This window comes from Fukomys damarensis, unplaced genomic scaffold (genome assembly GCF_012274545.1).
Source record: "Fukomys damarensis isolate Sample0158 unplaced genomic scaffold, DMR_v1.0_HiC HiC_scaffold_17, whole genome shotgun sequence".
Classification (NCBI taxonomy): Eukaryota; Metazoa; Chordata; class Mammalia; order Rodentia; family Bathyergidae; genus Fukomys; species Fukomys damarensis.
Genome location: NW_022900929.1, coordinates 74,566,709 through 74,587,250, shown reverse-complemented (window position 1 = coordinate 74,587,250; position 20,542 = coordinate 74,566,709). Strand labels below are relative to the sequence as shown.

Here is a 20,542-nt window from a genome sequence, read left to right as displayed (position 1 = left end):
TTTGTACCAGGGATCGAACTTGGGTCCTTGCGCTTACAAGGCAGGTGGTGGAACCACTGAGCCAAATCCCCGGTGATCTCTTGTAGCTATCACCCCCAGGGGACAGCCCAACACATTTAATCCTATACCTGGAAAGTGAGCCCAGGTATGTCCACCAACTCCCCCATCCAGGAGAGGACAGCGTTGATGAAGGCCAAAACGGCCAGATAGGCAATCAGGCTGGCTGCTATGTTAGCAACCAGGCCTATGGCATCTGTGGCTCCACTGCTGGCAGCTTCCAGAATGTTCCTCTCCTTCCTGTGATCATGGGGCACAGGGAAAGGGTATGGTGTCTAGAGTAGTCTCAGGTGCTCACCAAAGAGAATTTCCATCGTTCCTACAGTGCAGGCGGTGGCGACCAGGCCAGGGTGAGAGGTGAAGGGTTCCCTGGTGACCTTAGTCGTGGAAATTATCCTGAAGCAGTATCAGATATAATCACCACAAAATGGCACCGATGTTGAGGACAAGAAATGGCGGCTTGCAGAAGCCAGAGGCAAGGGGAGGGCCAAGCCACAGAAGAAAATCAACAAAAGCGGGCAAGAAGGGACCTGGGATCATGTTCTTCCCACAAGGAGACGCCATCTTCGTCACCACTGGGCTCTGCCTGTGAAACACCTCCCAAGACTCACCCACGCTGCAGTTTCAACCCCTCCTTGCTCTTGAACTTGGACTCCTCCACTTCTGGATACACCAGCTTGGACAAGGCCAGAGCGCTAGGGGCGGCCATCACGGAGGCAGAGATCAAAGATGGTGCATCAATCTGTAAGGCCGGACAGGGGCTGAGCGTTTCTGTGGAACCCAGCCCGCATCCCCCATGAACAATCAGCAGACTGTGCCTACCCCAAAGGATATGAAGGCTCCCAGCACAGAGCCTGCGATGGTGGCAAACCCTCCAGTCATCACCGCGTGGATTTCAGAAAGGGTCATGTCTGCAAGGTAGGGGCGGATGAGCAGAGGTGCCTCTGTCTATAAACAAAGAGAAGACAGATTCTAAGAGGGTGTGACTCCTGCGCCAGAGTGCCCACCCCAGCCCAGGGACTGTACCCACTACACACTTAGCCCTCCACTGTGAATGCTGTCCTGGTCCAAATCTTATCCCCTGCAGTGGAGACTCAGACAGTAAGGCTGGGCGTTGCTGTGTGGCCCCCAAACTCTGCCCCTGACGCCCTCCCAGCATCTGATTCATTCCCTCTAGTCCTGTCCTGTCTTCTTCCATGTGTGTTTGTCTCGTGGTTTACACTGTGATGGAAGGTAAACGGCATACTTCCTTCGTGTTTCTCAAGGTGTAAATCCACGCACTTACTGAACAAACTTATACAATGAGTATACATTAGATGCTCGCAAAGGGTTCATTAAGTGAATTGTAAAGAGCTGATGTAAGCTAACCCTTTATGAAATAATCGAGAGAAATAATGTTTGGGTTCATGTTATGAAATTATGAAGGCCCAGTTATGTAAACTGTGCCTACCATCAACCCATGATGCTATCGTTTAATACGTGGCAACTATTAGTCTTATACTACATGCTAGGGATACTAATATGAAAAGGGCCGGTCCTACTCTTAGGAGCTTAGAGTCTAGCAGGGGAGACTAAGCTGTTTATGGATGATTTCAGCAAAGTGTGGAGGGGTCTGGGGTAGGAATACCTGAAACAGGTATCAGCCTTGGGCCTTGAGATAGAAAGACCTCCTCCATACTGATATCCTTTAGCTGATGGCCTATGATGAGGACCCACTCCTCACAGAGAAGCCACCTATTATGGGAAAGAGGCTGGTCTTCGTTTGGAACAGGATAAGCTGCTGCTCCTTGGAGACCCTGAAAACAAGGACCCCAGGGAATCATGGGAAGAAACCAAATATATCTCAAACACCCTCCTAGATCCTGAAGGGAGATAAGATGTGGACCAGAAAACCCCCTAAATTCCTGTGCATAAAGTTGGTCCGGTGACTTAGGTCACCCATGCAGATTAAGTGTGCCCACAGAAGTACTCCTGGGATGAAGGGTGACATCAGATAAACTGGGTCCTCTTAGAGCTTCTGAGAGTTCTTTCATCAGGGCTTTGCAGTCCCACAGTTTTTATTTGAGTTTCATAAAGAAGCACACTTGTCTAAACCTGTTTGCTGCCAAGTTCTCAGGTCCCCAGAGAACAGAAGACCGAAAGGCCGCAGGGTGCTTACCATCCCCACAAAGATGTTTCCTGCCACAGCCAGGGTCTCCGTGGCAGTGGTGCCCATGGTGATTTGCAAGAACCAGGCGATCTAAAAGGACACAGACATCTGCACCGTCAACATGAGCAGGGATCTTGGAGAATGTCTCCTTCTTTCTACTGACAAGGAAACTGAGGCCTAGGGAAGTAGTGTGGCACAAGGCCACAGATCAGGTTATTATCAGAGCCTGGACCAGAAGGCCTCTTGGCCTGTAAAGCAAGGATTTCAAAACTCAAGACAAAAGGGTGGTTGAACTTGGCTTCTCTGCTCTGCAGCCTACCCAGGGTCTGGGCCCACTGTTGGCTATAGTTTAGATCTTCAGTGTCCCCAAAAGCCTATGTGCTGAAGGCTTGGTCACCAGCCCATAGCACCATGGGGAAGGTAGAGCCTAGTGGTAGGAAGTTAGGTCACTGGGGAAGTGGCCATGAAGAGGACACTGGGGCCCTGACCCTTTCCTCTCTTCTTTGCTCCCTGGTCACCATGAGGTGAGTAGCTTTGCTGTACCACACTCTGCTATGATGTTCTGCCTCATCACAGGCTCCAAAACAAAAACAGTGGAGTCAGCCACCCATGGACTGAAACCTCTGAAACCATGAGCCAAGTTAAACCGTTCTTCCTCTTCAATTGATTTCCTCGGATATTTTGTCACAGCAGTGGAAGTCTGACTAACACACCACACTGGTCCTAACGCTCTACATCCCACACGGGAGCACTTCCAAAGTGTCCTCTCCATGCCCTTGGGAGATCCCAAGATGCAGGCCAACTCCTGCCTGCAGTAGGAAAGTGACTCACCTTCTGAACTACCCACTGCACGAGGCCCAGGTAGTAGAGAATGGACATCACACATCCAAAGAAAATGATGATTGGTAAGGACTGTAACGAGAACGGGGAGCAGCTGGTAAGATAGTCCCTTGTATGTGCAACGTATGCCCTGAGTAAACTGTGGATCAGGCCTTAAATTAAGCTCCCAGTATCCTATCATTGCATCAGCACTAGACCATAGATTTTTTTTTTTTGAGACTTTCTTCCCCATCCCCATTTTATCCACTTTCAGAATAGGATTAAAGGGCAAAAGATGGATACTGTTTCCTTTATTGATGGGTGAACCCCTCTTTCTCAGGGTCAAACTGTACACACATCTACGGATCACCCACTGTCACCCTGCACTGATCATCATTCCCGCCCGTAAAATAGATAGGACCTGAAAAGCAAAGGCTTCTTTGACCAGCGTATCTCCAAAGACAAAGCTGGAGCCGGCCACAGTGTAGTCCAGGAAAATCTGGAAGGGGAAAAAATACAGAGAACAAGCATGAAGCCAGGCAGGACACAGGGGAAGATGGGCACCCCGCTTGTGTGATTCGGACCTGCTGCCACTCCTGAGGCTGGCCTCCCTTTGATGGGCTGCAGCCAGGATGTGACCTCTGGAGACACTCGCTGAATGCTGGGCTCGGCAGACCAACTCCCTCCATTCATATTCTCACTTGTATCCCACTGGTCTCTGTCCTTCCCAACTGGACCTCCCACTGCCATCCTTGGCAAGACACAGCCTAATCTTCTCATGCTTCCCTTGAATCTCCTTTTTCAAGAGTTCTAAAAGAACCAAGCCCTCACCTTTAATTCCCCATACCTGGAGCTGTTCTCCCAGCCACTGAAAAGCAATGAATCCAGGTTCAGTTCTGATGACCAAGATCCCAAAGACAAACTGAAGACCCAGGCCCCAAAACACCGTCCTCCAGGACACCTAGGATCCATAAGAAAAGGATCCCAATGTGACTTCTTGACCACTGCCTGAGTAGAGTTTTAAAATTGATCCACGGACACTGGGTAGAATCAACCTGGGATGTTAACAGCACAGCTACGGTAAGATGGTATAAGGAGCAGCGTAGGAATACAGTAAGGAAAAACAGGCACTAATAAATAGACACACAAGTCCATGTGGTTTTTTAAAAAATGTATCTAGAAGTCAGATGACACTTATAATACATATATATATTTATGTGTATAAGTTTCATAAACTAATACTTTAACATTACTATGTGCAATGCAACCTAGTCCTCTATTGTATCCTATTGTCTTTCCTTCCTTCTTTCTTTTTTCCTTTTATTCTTTATTGCCAGCCTATAGCCACAAAACTTGTATCAAGACTCACTGATAGACTGCAACCTACAATTTGAAAATAAATGACCTACGACTCCTAAGAGCTTTAAAACTTCACTTAAAAACAAAACTCTTACAAGGGGAAAAAATGAGAACCAAGACCTGTCATGTAGAGGTACAAGATCCCAACAATGAATGCAACTGGACTGTATCCCTAAAATGTACCAATAAATTCAATTATTTAATTTTAAAAACCTCAGTAATAAAAACATGTCAATAATTTAAAGAAATGAAAACAAAAGAGAAACGAAACTCTTTAAGAGGCAAATTCCAAAAAAATTAAAAAAACAAAACGAAACATAGTTCTACATCCTTTGTAAAGCATATTTGACACATTTGAGGGGTGATCAAAGCCAAGGTAATACATACAGTAAAAGACAGATTGCCGTTAGCCCCCTCAAAGTACCCACCCTCACTTCATTGTTGTCACTTTCCGAAGCAGTTCTGGAAGTCTTCTTTCATGAGTGTCTTTATAAGGGCCAATAAAAAATACAGCGATTGCTGCTACAGAGCGCCTTCCAACGGGAAGGCCGGCTCACAAAAATACGACAGGTTCCTCATCTGCCTTACTCACTGGATCTGGCACCATGAGACTTCTGGCTCTTCCCCAGTGTCAAAATGACCATGAAAGGGAAATGTTTTTCAATCATTCTGAACATCAAGGCAGCCACAATAGTGCAACTAAAGACGCTCACAAAAGATAACTTCTAGAACCGCTTCAGAGAATGACAAAAACAATGGGATGAGTGTGTTCAAAGCAAGCGGGAATACTTCAAGGGGATTCATGGCAATGTGCCTTTTCCTGTAATGCATTTTTAAATTTAAACTCATGCTTGCTTTTTGGATCACACATTGTATTATGCGATTAGTACTTGACTCTTGCTGTAACCAACCTGGGTACCCACAACTCACCGCACTGTGGTGTTTGGAGCAGGCAAAGAGGATGAGGAGAAACATGCAGATTCCTGCAAAGGAGATGAGCTGCTCTGGCCTCTGTGCCGTGTCGAGAGCCAGCCACAGGACAAGGCCGACCAGTGAGACACCTGCGATCACCCTGGGAAAGGACAGGCAAGATCATGTCACCGTCTCGGTGAATCAGTAACAAGGAATTACCCCTGAAAACAGAGGCCACTCAAGGACAAGGGAAATAGTCCTTTACTTCTGATTAGACAGAGGACTGTGTCTGGAGAACCTTTCATCTAGTAGTTCCCTTGTGTCCCCCGCCACCCCGCAACTCTTCCACTCACAGAATAAAGTGGAAGGAGTCTAAACTGAGGACACGAATCACATAATTTTCTTTGCCTTAAGTTTTTGTGTCAATAAATGAGAACCAAGACCTGTCATGTAAAGGTACAAGATCCCAAGAATGAATGTAACTGTACTGTATACCTAAAAAGTACCAATAAACTCAATGAGAAAAAAAAAAAAGGACAACCAAATTGTCAGTTAAAAAAAATGTAATGCACAGATTCATTCTTTTTTATCATGGCAGAGGAAATTTATTTACCTGCAGGGTGGATTAACTCAAGTCAGAAGACAGAGGAAACATTTCTGTACATGTATTCATGGCACGCTACTCTTACATTAATAAATTTGCAGCAGCATGCCAATTTAGGCATGTGGGTATTGTATTAAGAATATTATTTGCTCATATATATGTTTAATTCCATTGATTAGGAACAGAATAACTTACTCATTTTAACTTGTTTACACATCCTGATGAAAACAGAATGAAGTTTAATGTGTGCATAATCTAATGAAATTTTATTGACTAAGAGACTCTTCTTAAAGGTTGCTCCAGTAAAGAGTCAAAATAGTAGAAACCAAAGGAGGAAAAGTACACATCGGTTCCACGAATCTCCTCCCAATCTCTAACCATCCCAAGGGCAAAAGGAAAGGCTTAGGTAGCTACAGATCAACTACTTAGGATCTCACTGCCTTTTGGGGTATCAAACACATTTGATTAATATGCAGACGTTTTCTTCATCTGAGCAGTGGAGTCTCTCAGGTCCAAGGGCAAAGAAAGAGAAAGGAGAAGTTGAATGAAAACAAAACACAAGAGCACACTGCTCATCAAAAGGCATTCACAGGTCATGACCAAAACTCGGAGCTCTTCTCACTGGAAATCTAGTTTACTTAAAAGTGAAGAAAATCTGGCTTCCAGAATCTATCTTATTAAAGAGCAAAGTCATTGCAGCTCTCTCTCCCCAGTATCTAATAAATCAGTAACCCCAAATTTAGACGGTGTGATTTCTCCAGTGTCTCTGTTGCAGACACCCTTAACCCCTGCTTTCTGTGTGTCCACTGAAGTCATGCTTAGTGGACGATCTGAGATGGACACATGCAGGACACAGAGGAGCTGCTTGGAATCCGGTTTTGGTATGTACTGAGTAATAAGCTTGCTTCTTAAATTCCAAGGGACTGTAAAAGCCATCAGTGGGCGGAGGAGCTGTGGAAGACTAGACAGGGAAAGGCATAAAAATATCAGGGATCTAAGGGAGACACAGAGGACCACCAAACTAACTGGATAACAGCGCAACTGCAAGCCTCTGTTCTCTGATAACTTCCTTGGAGAGAAGCTTGGTTTTTCTCCTTTCTGACACGGGCCTGACATTAAACAGACTGAAACTCTTCTCCAGAACTGAACCCGTCTGGTGCCCCAGCAATGTTGAGGCCCAAGGCTACAAGACCCGGCTGAGCCTCAGCCCGCAGGGGCGCAGTGCTGCTCTCTGCCTTCTGCCCTTTGGTTTTGCGCAGTCAGGTGAGGGCCTGAGAGACCGTTCAGGAACTGTCAGAGGAGAAGAAGTAGAAGCAGGCTGGGGTTCTGGATGAGTCGTGGGGCCAGGGCTATTGAGATCCTTCTCTTACCACTTCATCCAGACTTGCAGGCGAGAGTGTTTCAAGGGCTTCAGACATCTGCTTAGTTTTTTACCGAAGAACTTTTGCAGGAAGTGGTGAGCCAGGACAAAGACCACCAAGCAGGTGATGACAAACAAGGCCAGCGCCCTGTGGAAATCCAGGATGCACGCTGCCAGGAAGTAGGCGGTGTACGCTAAAAAGAGAAGGAAGGTGAGCTCCTATCTGGTATTCCTTCTCCATCCCTTGGAGTAGATTCCATGAGCCACGACCATGGCGAGCCTGTCCGAAAGCCATCCGTCTCCTTTTGAACCTGCATCACCCCAGTCCCGTTCAAAGGTCAGAATGTTAAACTTTCCTGTCGGGCAAAAGCCATGTAAATGCAGGGCTGAGGGGTAGCTCCGAGGTAGAGCACTTGCCTGGGATGGGAGGACAGGTGGATCCTCCCCATCGCCAGACAACAACAGTAACAAAAAATCATGTGAATAAGGCGACCACGAGGAAGGATCAGCGATATGGCCGTCACCCTCCCTTCCCCACCCAAAATGTAACTTTTGTTGTCACCATCCAGCTGCGTCTCATGTTGACGCCAAAACCCTGGACATTGCTGACAGTTCATTCTAAACAGAGGTTTGCTGTCTTTTAAAAGTATTTTATATCAGTGATTTTACTGTAAACCAGCAACTACATAATGTAGACTTCAGGCTCCCCTCATAAAGACTGCAGGAAATTGTGCCCTGCATGAAATCAAGACACGAAAAGGGACATAAGCCCTTTTTCCCTGAAATATTTCAAATCTGTCACCTACTACAGTTTTGAAAACTATTTTATTGTGAAACTTTACTTGCTCCTGGAGGTGCAATTGAATAAATTATGGTTTTCCTGCAAGGAGTGAAGATCCATACATCAAATAGCCTTTGGGCCACTTGGAGAATACAATTGCTTTCCCCCTAGTAAGCATCCCGCCGCCAGGTGACGGGTGCTCTAAAGCCACTGTGCTTCTCACAACATGAATTCTCATTCGCTCACCCAAACACAAGAGGCCCACCAGGATCTTCTTGAACAGTCCGGCGTGTCTTGCACAGAAACTCCGTGTCTTAATGAAAGGCTGTAGATTCCTCCTGATGAGAACCCGCAATTAAAACACAAGAATGACACTGCATCCCATGTACAGTGAACCTCGGAACTTACATTACCTGGCCAAAGGTACAACCTGCTCCTTACTCAATGAAGACAACTCTTCAGCCGGGGGAAGTTGAGAAGCGCCCGGCTGTGCCCGAGAGGCCGCAGTCAGAGTGGCCCTGCTCAGCCTGGACCAGCGACACCCTTGACGGTGTCCCACCAAGGAAGCGGGCTGAGAAGATCAGGGATCTACTCTTCCCCTGTCGCCGAAGGACAGGTATTGCTCAGCTTCCGTAATTCAGAAGAGAGCCTGTTCTTCTTAGAGGCAATTTGGCTATCCCTTCCTAAAAGCCACACAGGCCCGTACTCTTTAACAGTCAAGTGTGTGCTCACAGGAAGGAAAACACCACCGACCTCAGGATTCCCCGGGCGGGCAGGCCTGAGAGATACCCAGCAAGTCCTTTGCATGTGCTGGTTCTGAGGACTTCGCAAACGCTACCTCACCGACTCCTCTAAGAAAGACAGATGCTACGCAGCCCTCACAGAGGCTGTGAGGATCAGGGGTGGCATATGATCTCCAGCAGCCTGGCTTCTGACACTGAGCTCTAACCATCACCCCACGCTGCATCTCCCCTAGACCCCAGGCTCAACCGTCTTTGCACATCTGCACATCTGCAGCACTCTGCAGCCAGGCGAGCAGAAAGCTCTCATTTCCAAACCCTTGGAAGCTCCAGAGAAGGTGAGCCCAGTAAGAAGGTCCCAGCTGGGCATCAGGCTGAGGCAGGACAGCTTAGCCAGGGCTGGGACCAGCCAGCCACTGACGCCCCATGTCCTGGGGTCTTCACTCTCGGGGCCTTTCTCCCGTGTAGCAGACCTTCTGCTCCTGCTTTCCAACCCCGCCCCCACCCCTTCCTTCCCCACTTTAGGGGGACAGCCCAGCCCCGTGTTACCTGAGCTAAGTGTGGATTATCAGATACAGGTAAGCTGAGGCAGGAGAGAGCTAAGTGTGTGCGTGCGTGTGTACACATGGCTTTGCGGAGAGGCGTCCCTGCGTCTGAGCCTAGCGTCATCTTTGCAACAGCATTCAAAGCTGCAGCAAGGGGATGGACTTAATCTCAACCCCAGAATTCGTGTGTGCCTCCAGCCCGTGTGGACAGCGCCCATGGACCCCACACCCTCTGGCTTATTAAGTTGGGTTCTCCAGGGAGACCCCGTGGAGCCAGGGAAGGGGATGCCTGGGGTCAGCGCACTGAGGAGGAAGGTCTTGCCTGGCTCCTGCATCTGAGTTCTCCTGCAAATCGTCCCTTCGGCCTCGGAATAGTAACTGTTCACTACTTCGAACCTTATATCCCTTCTCCTGGGTTCTACTATGCCTCACACATCTTTGTCATGGTCTCTTTTAAACAAAGCCTCCTCCAGTTACCCTAACCTGAGTACCCTACCTCTCTCCTGCTAGGACCCAGCCTGATACACCAGGTGAATCTGATTTAAAATTACACCCAATCACGTGCTGGTCAAACAAGAGGAGACATGCACTGGTCCAGGCATTAATAGAAATCCCAGGCCTCAGTAACAGTGCTGCCGTCACCTCCTGACCGTAGAGCCGCCATTTCCTGGAAACCAAGCCAAGTCCAGTGGGTACTTGAAGAAACCAATTAAGTCTATTCATTTAGGTAAAATCTATGAGTAACGCGATCCTAGAATATCAGCTTGGAACTGGGTCTCTGGTTGAGAAAAAAAAAAATCCATGAGTAGGAGGTATTCCAAAGGAAGCAGATAAAACAAGATTTCTCACCCTGTTGAAGCCGCTGAGAAGCAGCACACTGAAATACAGTCATGAATGTGGCAAGGTCTTGCTAAAACTGCCAAGCTCTTTACGTCATGTTCATGGTACAGTTTGAGCACCAGTGTCTAATAGGAAGCTGAACTGAAAGAAATCTAGCTGAGAGGTGGTGAATTCTGGTTCCCTACCCATGACCTGCTGGGAAGTACGTACCCCCGGACAAGGGCTCTGGTGCATGTGTGGGAGGCAGTGTGTGTACGTGTGGCTGCAGGCTACTGACAGCCCTGTCACGTACATGCTTACTGCCTGCAGCCCATGGGACAGGTGGGACATCCTGGTGAATGTGACTTCAGGCCTAGCAGCAAAGGACGTGAGTGCACGTCCTCAGTGGCCCCATCTACAAGATGTGGAAATTCTCCCAACCAAGGGACATGGAGCTCTTGGGACTGAAAGGGGCTGACTGGGCCGTTAAAATGGAAAGCTCGGCCAGCCTTTAGAGGACCCAGCTCCAGGGAATATGGGCAGCGTGGTCTTGGGTGAGTCTTTGCTGCTGAAGCTTGAAGCAAAACACTAAAACAAAGAAATGAGTTGAGCCAGGACCAAACAGTGGTACGCATGAGAGCAGAAGTGAGCAATTTTAAAGGATTCAAGGTTTTATTTTGATGATGGCATAAAAAGAATTTGTCAGTGGATACTGTATCGATGCCACGTCGCCAGATTCAAATCTGCTGCATGTACAGCTGAATTGAAGGAGCTGGGTGATGTCATGCAGGGACTAGAAAGAGATCAAAAAGTGTCCAAGGATAATGGAAACAGCTTTCGGAGCAAAAGTATGTGAAGAGTCAAGGTAGAGCCAGCATGGTGGCATAAGCCTATAATCCCAGCACTAGGAAGGCTGAGGCAGGATGATCACTGCGAGTTTGAGACCAGTCTGGGCTACATTGTGAGTTCTAGGTCAGTCTCAACTACATAGTGAGACCCTCTCTCAAAAAACAAAAACAAACAAAAAAAAGAGTCAAGGTAGAAAACCAACTGGGGTTAAGGAGCCAGGGAAAGCAGGGGAAAGGACTCTCAGGAGGCAGCCAGCTGACTTAAATTGGAGGCAGAGGCTCCATGTGTGGGAACAGCCAGTTCTGAGGGCCTTCACCCAGCAGAGGGACCCTTACCCATAACACAGCCAGGGACTTCACTGCGGACATGTGGCGCTTGTTGCCTTGGAAAGAGCTCTGGGCAGCACCCACAGCTCCTATCAGATGACCGCAAACATCAGATCTTCCTCACACTGATGTGGAGCCGGAGGCCAGAGGCCCACACAGACGGTGGGGCTTCCGGCAGGCCATGCAACCCACCCTCCACTTCCTCCTTCCAGAATTCTTAGGTCTCCAAGTTCGAGGCAGCAGAGGTTCTGACCAGCAGTGAGGCTTCCCAGAGCAGGTGCTCTCTTGACTATGCCTCCAGTGGACTTTTCGGGCCAAGCCCTTTAGTAGTAATTCTGCAGCAAGCAAAATTTGTCTAGGTTTTCAGAATATGACTAATACCCACTGTGGACTTCCTGTGATGATACAGTTTGTCCCTATTTACAAATCCTTTAATGGCTTTAGTGGGAATCTGAGGGCTGAGGAGCTCTTGCTACTTTGGCTGCTAAGAGTAGGATTAGGCAATAATGGAAAAAAATGGGGCCCAGCCTGGATGGGTCACCTGAAATTCTGCACTTGGGACTTGCACTGATATACAGCATAGGCCCGGGGCAGCTTTTCAGATCTTCTGCCCAGGAAATGACGTCACTGGTACCCGCCAAATTTTCTCCTCACCCCCACCTGTCCATGTCATCCCTGCCCCTCCAACCAGGAAGTCAGAAGACTCATCTTGTAGGACAATCAAGAGAGGCAGTTGACTCAGTAGGAGCAGACGTGGAGCTGGAAGAAGCCAGAGAAAGAAATGGCTTTCAGAGAGCAGGGAAGGTAGATGATACTGCGTTACACAGAGAAAGCATAGCGTGACGATTTGACAGTGAAGAGGTGACTGGTCATGTTTCCAGGAGAATGACCGAGTGCAAAGTGAATTCCAAGAGACGAAGGGGTGACTGTGAGCACACAGGGGCTTATTAAAACGTCTTCCTGTGAAGACAAGAGCCAGGGACAGCTTACCAGGGACAGCAAAGCCTCCTCCGCCATCTTCCCAGAACGCCACAGGGTTACCAGGGTTACCAGGGTTACAAGTTTAGAAGCAAGGACACCGGTCCGCCAGCAGGCGGCAGTGTTGGGGTTTTAAATCCAGATTCACCCTTTCCTCCAAATCGCTTCTAGTTGCAGACAAAAGGTTACATTCTAGAGGGAGCATGCCGGAATCCCAAAGTTCGGAATGCCGAGAAAGCAGAGGAGAAGGAACCGATTTTACCATGCTTGTGAAAATCCGTTTCACAACGGAGAAGACAGACGAAAGGAAGTGGACACGTTGCAGGGAGGTAGAGGGGTTGGAGCCTCTAGAGCAGGAAATGATGCTTGATGAGTCTCACATTTTGGAAATAAGAATGAGATTCTTTGTCTCTGGGAGATGGAGGATAGAAGAAAGCAAACCTGGGAAGAAGGATCGATGCCTGGTCATGTCGACAGCAGACGGGCACTTTAGAAAGATCGCCCTGGACCCGGAAGCAGTGGGTGCTGGGAAGGGGCAACGGATGCACGAGCGACCCAGATCGGAAGGGGAACCGGGTGAGTGAGCGGGGTGGGGTGGGGCCAGAGGACTGCAGCGCCGCGGAAGAGCAGGTGCCTAGCTTCTGTGAGGCCCCGGGACCCATTCCACCCGGCAAAAATAAAATGAAAAGGAGCCGAGCACGGTGGTTGGTACACGCCTGTAACCCCAGCTTTCTGGGAGGCTGAGGCAGGAGGATCCCAAGTTCAAGGCCAGCCTGGGGAAATTAGACGGTTAGTGAAAAGGAAAGGCCGAGAGAGAAAGCCAGGAGGAAGCTGACTACAAAGGAGGTTGGCTGAGCCCGCAGCCAGGGCAGAGAAAGCAGAGGATGAGTGAAGAGACAGCAGCCGACGCACGCCCGGGAGCGCAGTCACCGCTCAGGGTTGGCTGTGAGCGGACTGAGGACGCTCCCGCCGCTCACGAGGCCCCACGCATCCTCTCGGTCTGTGGGACCAGCACCACACCCTCCCCTGCGCGGAGGCCTCTTGTCGTGCGGTGTCCTTGGCCTGCTGGGCCCTGGCTGTCGCGCTTTAGTCTGCAACCCCTTCCGGCTGTGCCTCTGGCTGTGCGCGAAGCCTTGGCTGCGGCTGGGGGCCGGCTCGGTGGTGCAGCACCCCCCTAGCAGGAGTGAGGCCCTGGGTTCACACACACGCACACCCAGGGCTCCTGCGGGTCAGAAGGGCACTGGCAGAGGTGCCCGGTGACCCGGTGAGGGGGCCAGGATGGTGAAAACGAGACTGCACCCGACTAGAAGTGAATGAACATCACATGGAGCCTGCTTGCCGTGCAACTTGACCATGAAGGCCAAGACTGGTTTGTTCCCTGCAAAAGGAAGAAACTTGTGTACAGTTACACACTGGGGAATCGTCTGAGGAAGGAGAGGCTGGTGACGGGGCAAAACGACGGCCAAGAGGAGCGGGAAGCGGGTGTTCTGCTAGCACGTGTGAGGCTTTGGTCCCCAGCACTGGAGGGAGGAGGTGGAGGAGGAGGAGGAGGAGAAAGAGTAGCAAAGAGCTTGGCTTCTGAGTCAAAGAGGGAGGACATTTTGCTAAAGAAGGGGAAAAAAATAAGTATTCATGCAGGCGCAGATATATTTAAATTGGAGGATTTGGGAAGACAATGTTTTTAATAAATAATAATAGTGTAGTGTCGCACTTATGATATATATAGGAAGTAAAATGCAATTATAGGATGAAAGCTAGAAGAGAAGAGGTAAAGTCTACTATTATAAGGCTCTGATACTCTATAGCAGTGATGGCGAACCTTTTAGAGCTTGCAATGATACAAACAGCTCACTGGGGCAGGAGTGCTATGGGTTCGCCACCTCTGCTCTGTAGTAATGGGTAATAGTACCATTTGAGGTAGACTCGGTAAGTTAAAGAAGTCACTACAAACCCTAAAGCAACCACTAATAAAACAAAGGTTATGGCTAATATCCCACAAAAAAGATAATGAGGACTGGCGGTTTAGCTCAGTGGTCCCACTGCCTGCCTTGCAAGCCCAAGGTCCCGAGTTTGATCCCCAGTACCAAATAAAATAAAATAATTTAAAAATAGTCACTTAATGTGAAAAAAGGCATAAAAAGAGACACGAAGAACAAAGGACAGATGAGACAAAAAACAAATATCAACATGACAGATTAATCCATTAAATGCAGTTGGCCTAAAGAGTCCAATTAAAAAGAAACTGGCAGATTTGATGAAAAGCAAGAAAGAGACTGTTCCTTTTCTGAGAAACAAAGAAAAAGGACAAAGGCAAGCAAATAATACAGTAATATTATAAGTGGTATGGGAATGATGAATGAGAAAATTGATGATAGAAAAAAACACTTGATCTTCAAGAAAGAAACGATATTAAAGAGGTGGTGCACGCCTATAATCTCAGCACTCTGGGAGGCTGAGGCAGGAGGATCAAAAGTTTGAGCCCAGCCTAGGCAATTTAGTGACCTGTCAAGACTCTGTCTCAAAACACAAAGTGAAAACAGGACTGGGATGTAGTTTGGTATGAAGGCCCCAGTTTCAATCCCCAGTACCACCAAAAGGAAAGATAGGGAGAGAAATGATAAAGAGAAGGAAAGAAGGAAAGAAGGAAACTGGATCCTATGCTAATTAGCAGCCGGGATGGCCGTGGGAATGGTAAGAAAAGTAGATTACGCAGGACTGGAAATTTGAAAATATTAGTTTTATTTATTAATTTATTTTTATTTGCAATACTGGGGATTGAACAAGAATGTCAGTTTTAAAATGAACTCTTAAAGAAAACGAGCAGAAGCGTCGTAGTGGAAAAGACAAGTGCAGCCCAGGCGGGAAGGCTCAGGAGTCCAGTCCGGGGCCGGGGTTCCGCTTTTACCGTCCTGAGCCATGACTGCGTAACTGGGCTCTGCGAATTCAAGGCTTCCCCGGAAAAACTCAGCCCCCGTCACCCCCGGGCTTTGCTCCCAGGGTGCTGTTCTTGTTGCCCCTCTGGCCACCCACCCGCCTCTCTCTCTCTGACAGCACCAGCTCCTTCCTCTCTCAACCCCCGGATGTAACCAGGCTCACGGCAACTTAGAAACCGGCACCCAGCACCACCACCAACCTCTTCTGAGATTTCGAACCTGCCCTGGATGGTTGTGTTTCACTCAGTTGCTGGGAGGAATGGGCTGGCTGAGAAGCAGCAATGGAAAGAAAGGAGATAGAATCGGCTTGTGTTGGGTTAGAGTAAGGGTTTCTGAGCAACTGAGCACAGGTAAGAGGTGGGAGGCCAGGGTTTGGCTGTCCAGAGTAGCACTGGCGCAGAATCCATCCTGCCTCCTTTCCTTTCCTCCGTAAAACCCCTGTGGCTCCCTAGTACAAGACCAGACTCCTCAGGCTGGTGTACATATCCCAGCCAGCGCGTCCCTCTTGTGCCTCTCTGCCCAACTCTTTCTCCCTACACAACCTGAAATCAGCCACACTGGAAGTATTTACCCGGCAGGTAAGTGTCACACAGGAGGCCTGATTTATCATTCCCTTTATACCAAAGATCACGGGACTCGGAGGGCCACGTCTGTCACCTTCAATTTTATAAATAAAACTTTATTCAAACACAGCTATCCCCACCTGTTCCACGTTCCCTGTGCCTCCTTCCCACTGAAGTGCTAGAGCTGAGTAAGTGCCTTCCCACTGAGCTGCATCCCTGGCCTATTTTAGTTTATTCTGTCTTATTTTGTGATGCACGGAGTCTCACTAAGTTGCTAAGCTGCCCCATTTGGGCTCAAACGCGCAATCCTCCTGTCTCAGCGCCCCAAAGTCCTGGGATTATAGGCATGTGCCACTATGCCCAGATAAAGCAGGAAATATTATAGAAGCATGAAAAACTGACGAAGTTTTCATTGTCAACTCATAAAAATGTTAAATATAAAATAAGTGGAAACCGAAAGTACAGTGGTAATATCCACATTGAGATATAGCAATTGATTTTTTTTACATAAAAATGTACACAGAGAAACAGATTGTGGAGAAGAAAACCGAATTTGAAGGCATAAGAAGTCACTCGGGTAACTCTTAAACATAAAGAGTGAAAAGGAAGTGTTGGGGGCAGGCCTGTGTGGTAACCACACACCCTTCCTACAAACCACCCGATATTCTAGGCCCCCTTAGGCAACGCCTGCACCTTTTCGTAGACCCAGGCCTTTTCCACACAGGGAACACGGCCTCCAACGGACTTATTTACCAGCAACGTTTGAGCATTAAGTCTGAGACTGGATCCATGATCAGCTTTAAGGGTTTCTCTCACTCCTCCCTCGGCCATTAGTCACCTAACTACAGACTGGGTCTTTCTTTGCTTTCTTCCTTCTTTTTTCCTTTGCGCGCCCCCACCCCTTTCAGGACTGGGATTGAAGCTAGGGCCCGGCACACACTGAGAAGCACTCTCCCACTGAACTGAATCCCAGCGCTGCCTTTTTTTTTAAGACTCTGTTGATTTCCAAGAGAGATCCTCCTGCCTCAGCTTCCCAGCTCTTTGATTCATCATCCTTTTGTCTCTTTCCCCTGGATTGTCTTTTCCCACCATTTCTAAATAAAAGTATTCCAGAAAGATATTTTTAATTACTATGGGAAAGTTAATTTCTAAGCGTCTATTTTCTAATTTAATGAAAGGTGTTAAAATTATAACACCTGGGCCAGGGATTTAGCTTAGTGGTTCTGCCACCTACCTCGCAAGTGCAAGGACCTGAGCTTGATCCCCTGTACCAAAAAAAAAAAAAGTAGTAACACCTGTTGTGAAAAATTCAGTTACATACACTGCACAACAGTAAGCACTCAAGAGACATCTGTCACATTCATCCAATGCTAATGAACTTGTTTATGGCACAGGGTTTTGCTTGTTTTAGGGGAGCTGTTTTGTTATTTTGGTTTTGGTGTTTTGAGACAGCATCTTGCTATGTAGTCTGGCTGACCTTGAACTCACTGCAGAGCCCAGGCTGGCTTCAAACTCATAGCCCTCCTGCCTCAGCCTCCCAAGTGCTGGGATCGCACAGATAACATAAATAAATAGAAATAGAAATACAGGGGCGCGGGCGGTTGTGGTCTCATCTCCAAACAAGACTTGGGCTCGGTGTGATCTTGGCTCGCCCAGCGCCCCCACACCCCGGGCCCTCCCGGAACGGACTCTGGGACCCCGTACCTCTGCTGAGGCTCTGGCACTGCGGTCCTCTGGGTTCCCCCGGGATCTGCGCCTTCTTCCTGTGAGCACAGGTAGAACTGGGTCACCTCACAGAGCCCTGCCACACGCCATGGGGATCAGGGGCGGCCGGAGGAGCGGCCGCCACACGGGGCAGGGGCGCTGGTGGTTACCGTGAGTTCCAGACCCGGGTTCTCCACGCCGCGCTCCACCTTGGACAGAGTAACGGCCTCTCCTGCCCTGGCTGCGTCCATCTTCCGGCCTCATCTGAGAAACCGTTCAGAGCCGTGGCTGAAAGACGGACCCTTCTGTCATGTGGCCGTGGCGAGAATTTCTAGGGCCGCCTACTGGCCGGGAACGAAAAACTCAATCCTTTGCTTTCTTTAATAAAAAGAATGGGGCTCAGGGATTTAGCTCAGTGGATCCGCTGCCTGCCTCACAAGGTCTTGAGTTCAATCCCCAGTACCAAAAACAAAGAAACAAACAATATAAAGGGCCAGGGATTTAGCTCAGTGGTGCCACTATCTGCCTCGAAAGCACAGGGACCCAAGTTCGACCAAGCGGTACCAGAGAGAGAGAGAGAGAGGGAGGGAATGGGCTGGATGTGGTGGCGCACATGCAGGTTTAAGGCCAGCCTTCACTACGTAGTGAATTCGAGCCCAGCCTGAATTCGAGCCCAGCCTGAATTACACAGCAAGATCTTGTCACTAAAAAAATCAAAACAAACAAACAAAAAAATGGCCCTGTTCACACCCTGCACAGAAGGGTCCTGCCGGGTACGGTGGCTCAAGGCTACGATCTGAGTCCTCAGGAGGCTGAGGCAGGAAGCTCACCATGAGTTCGAGGCCAGCCTGAAGTGCGTGTGAGACCTTGTCTCCAAAGACAACAGCAACAACAAAAAAAGTGTTGAGCTGTAGTTGCTCTTTTTTCCTGGGGGAAACCCCCCTGCCCCAGGCTGGGTAAGGAAACAGAGAAAAGAGAGCTGAGAAAACCCCAGGTCCCAAAACACTGCCCACAAAACAGACAAGCAGACCTTCAACTTCCGGACCACAACGGGCACCAGCATAAGCATCATTTTGGGAGCATCAGAAAGAGGCCCTTGGAGTTCAGTGAGGAAGCCGGCATGGAGAACAATCAGCACGAACATCAGTGATCCCAGAGAAGAAAAGGTTTAAAACAAAGGAAGGGAACTTAAGCAAACATCTGAGCCTCCTGATGACACAGGAACGGTCATGTCTGGGGTAAACGTTCCTCTTGAGCCATCTCCTTACTGGGAGGAAACTTCCCTTTCTTATGAAATTGCCTTTTAAGAAGTTTGATAGCTTCCACCGGTGACGTCTCTAAGCACCAACAGCCAATTCCTGTGGTGTAAGTGAGGGCCTCCCCGTCTGGGAACAGAACTACCTGAATCTTGTCTCGCTCTGACCTACGAAGCAAACTGGCAAATCTGGGTCCCAGCTGTCCCCGACCCTCACTTACCCCTGGGTGTGGATTCCTCGGGCTCTTCCGGGCATGACCAGAGAAATCCCAGGCTGTGCGGGACGGGATGGGCACCCCGTCACTGGCTGGGCCCCTATCTTGTCCCCTCCTCCTTCACATGCTGCTTTGCTCTCTGGGAGCAAGGAGACTCTCGAGTTAATGATTTGTAGGGATCTAAGTCTCCTCAGCAGGTCTGGGACTTCTCCAGGAACTCCTAATAGGCACACGCCTTGTGCATCTCAGGTCTAGGATCTGGGTAGTGTAGAAGGGAAAGTCTCTGCGTTCAGAAATTTCACCGTTTTGTGTGGAAAGGCGCTTCCTAGAAAACAGCAGGAAGCAGGCTGGGTGTGGTGGCGCATGCCTGTAATCCCAGCACTTGGGAGGCTGAGGCAGGAGAGTCACTGTGAGTTCAAGACCAGCCTGGACTACACAGTGAGCTCCAGGGTAGTCTCAAGTACATAGTGAGACCCTGCCTCAAAAAGAAGAAGAAAGAAAGAAAACAGAAAGCAGAAGTCTTCGTGGGTCAGTGCCCAGAGACTGTTCTGGGAATTCCGTTAGCAATCCATTTGACCAATGTTATGAGTATTTGCTAAGTTCCCAGGAAGCTGTCTGGGCTGCTGAGGACACAGGAGACAAAATAGTCCCGGTGAAGCTGTAACCACCGAAGAGGGAGGATGGAAAGGGACAGAGGGTGATAGGTCAGGCACGGAGAAAATGAGGGAAAGGAGGGAAGATCGGTTTTCAAAATTGTCAGGGTCTTAGTGTAGAGCATGTGTTCAGAGTGTGTGAGACCCTGGGTCCAATCCTCAGCACGATTCCAAATGATCTTGTTTCTGGCTGCTTCTACCCTCCGGCAAAGCTTCTCTGCCTCCTGCTCCCTAAACACCCAGTGCTCGCTTGCACCCTTGGGACTGTTAGTTGTTCCTTCTGCCTCTGATCCTCCACCCTGATTCACCCACCGAGGAACCCCTGGGGCAAGGCTGCCTCTTCCAGGATGCTCGGTGACTCACCAGTCAAGACCCAGGACCCAGGACCCAGCCCCTGCACTCCAGCCTCTCCTCGTCCTTGTGGATCTCATCCCACCACACAGGGACATCCTGGCTCCTTCTGTGCTGACCTCCCTGGCTTGGGGCTGACCTATTATTAGGAAATCGACAAATATTTGCAAAAGAAGGGCTCACACCAACATCACCACAGGACTCTGGCTTGGATTATTTGGTATCAGGTGCTGAGTCCAATCACCAGAATAAGGACATCTTTTCTTTTCTTTTTTGGGGGGAGGGGTACCGGGGATCGAACTCAGGACCTTGCACTTTCGAGGCAGGCAGCGGAATCACTAAGCTACAGCCCAAGGACATCTATTTCTATTCCCTAGTTCCTTGTGCAGACACACACACACACACACACACACACACACACACACACTCCCAGAGCAAGTGTACATTGGATCCCAGCCCCCTTCTGTCTTTCCTGTCCTGTCTGCTGCTATCTCTCAAGGTTATGCTGAAAATTCAACAATTTTAGATAGAAGAAATACTCTGGACAATTGTAGGCGATCTGGTAACTGA

The 20,542-nt window shown here is 48.9% G+C and overlaps 1 protein-coding gene across 10 annotated transcripts in view; it reads right to left on the bottom strand.

Annotated features, from left to right (window-relative positions):
* The window catches only part of Slc28a2 (solute carrier family 28 member 2), a 25,391-nt gene extending 5,292 nt beyond the window's left edge, over positions 1–20,099 (bottom strand). The window contains exons 1-16 of one of the 10 annotated variants that reach the window (XM_010632507.3): positions 19,985–20,099; positions 18,975–19,027; positions 17,669–17,762; positions 17,499–17,557; positions 17,029–17,059; positions 8,288–8,379; positions 7,271–7,454; positions 5,315–5,456; positions 3,873–3,986; positions 3,447–3,524; positions 3,038–3,118; positions 2,216–2,296; positions 1,685–1,853; positions 880–968; positions 669–799; positions 129–297 (exon numbers count right to left, since the gene is read on the bottom strand). In XM_010632507.3, the coding sequence (XP_010630809.1) occupies positions 129–297; positions 669–799; positions 880–968; positions 1,685–1,853; positions 2,216–2,296; positions 3,038–3,118; positions 3,447–3,524; positions 3,873–3,986; positions 5,315–5,456; positions 7,271–7,454; positions 8,288–8,379; positions 17,029–17,059; positions 17,499–17,557; positions 17,669–17,762; positions 18,975–19,027; positions 19,985–20,070 (1,653 nt within the window). In that variant the 5' untranslated portion in view covers positions 20,071–20,099. Of the gene's footprint in view, positions 1–128; positions 298–668; positions 800–879; positions 1,006–1,684; positions 1,854–2,215; positions 2,297–3,037; positions 3,119–3,446; positions 3,525–3,872; positions 3,987–5,314; positions 5,457–7,270; positions 7,455–8,287; positions 8,380–17,028; positions 17,060–17,498; positions 17,558–17,668; positions 17,787–18,528; positions 18,594–18,974; positions 19,108–19,984 lie in introns of all 10 variants that reach the window. The other 9 variants (XM_010632506.3, XM_019208737.2, XM_010632508.3 and 6 more) reach the window with 9 other exon arrangements.
* Positions 20,100–20,542: the final 443 nt, after the last annotated feature.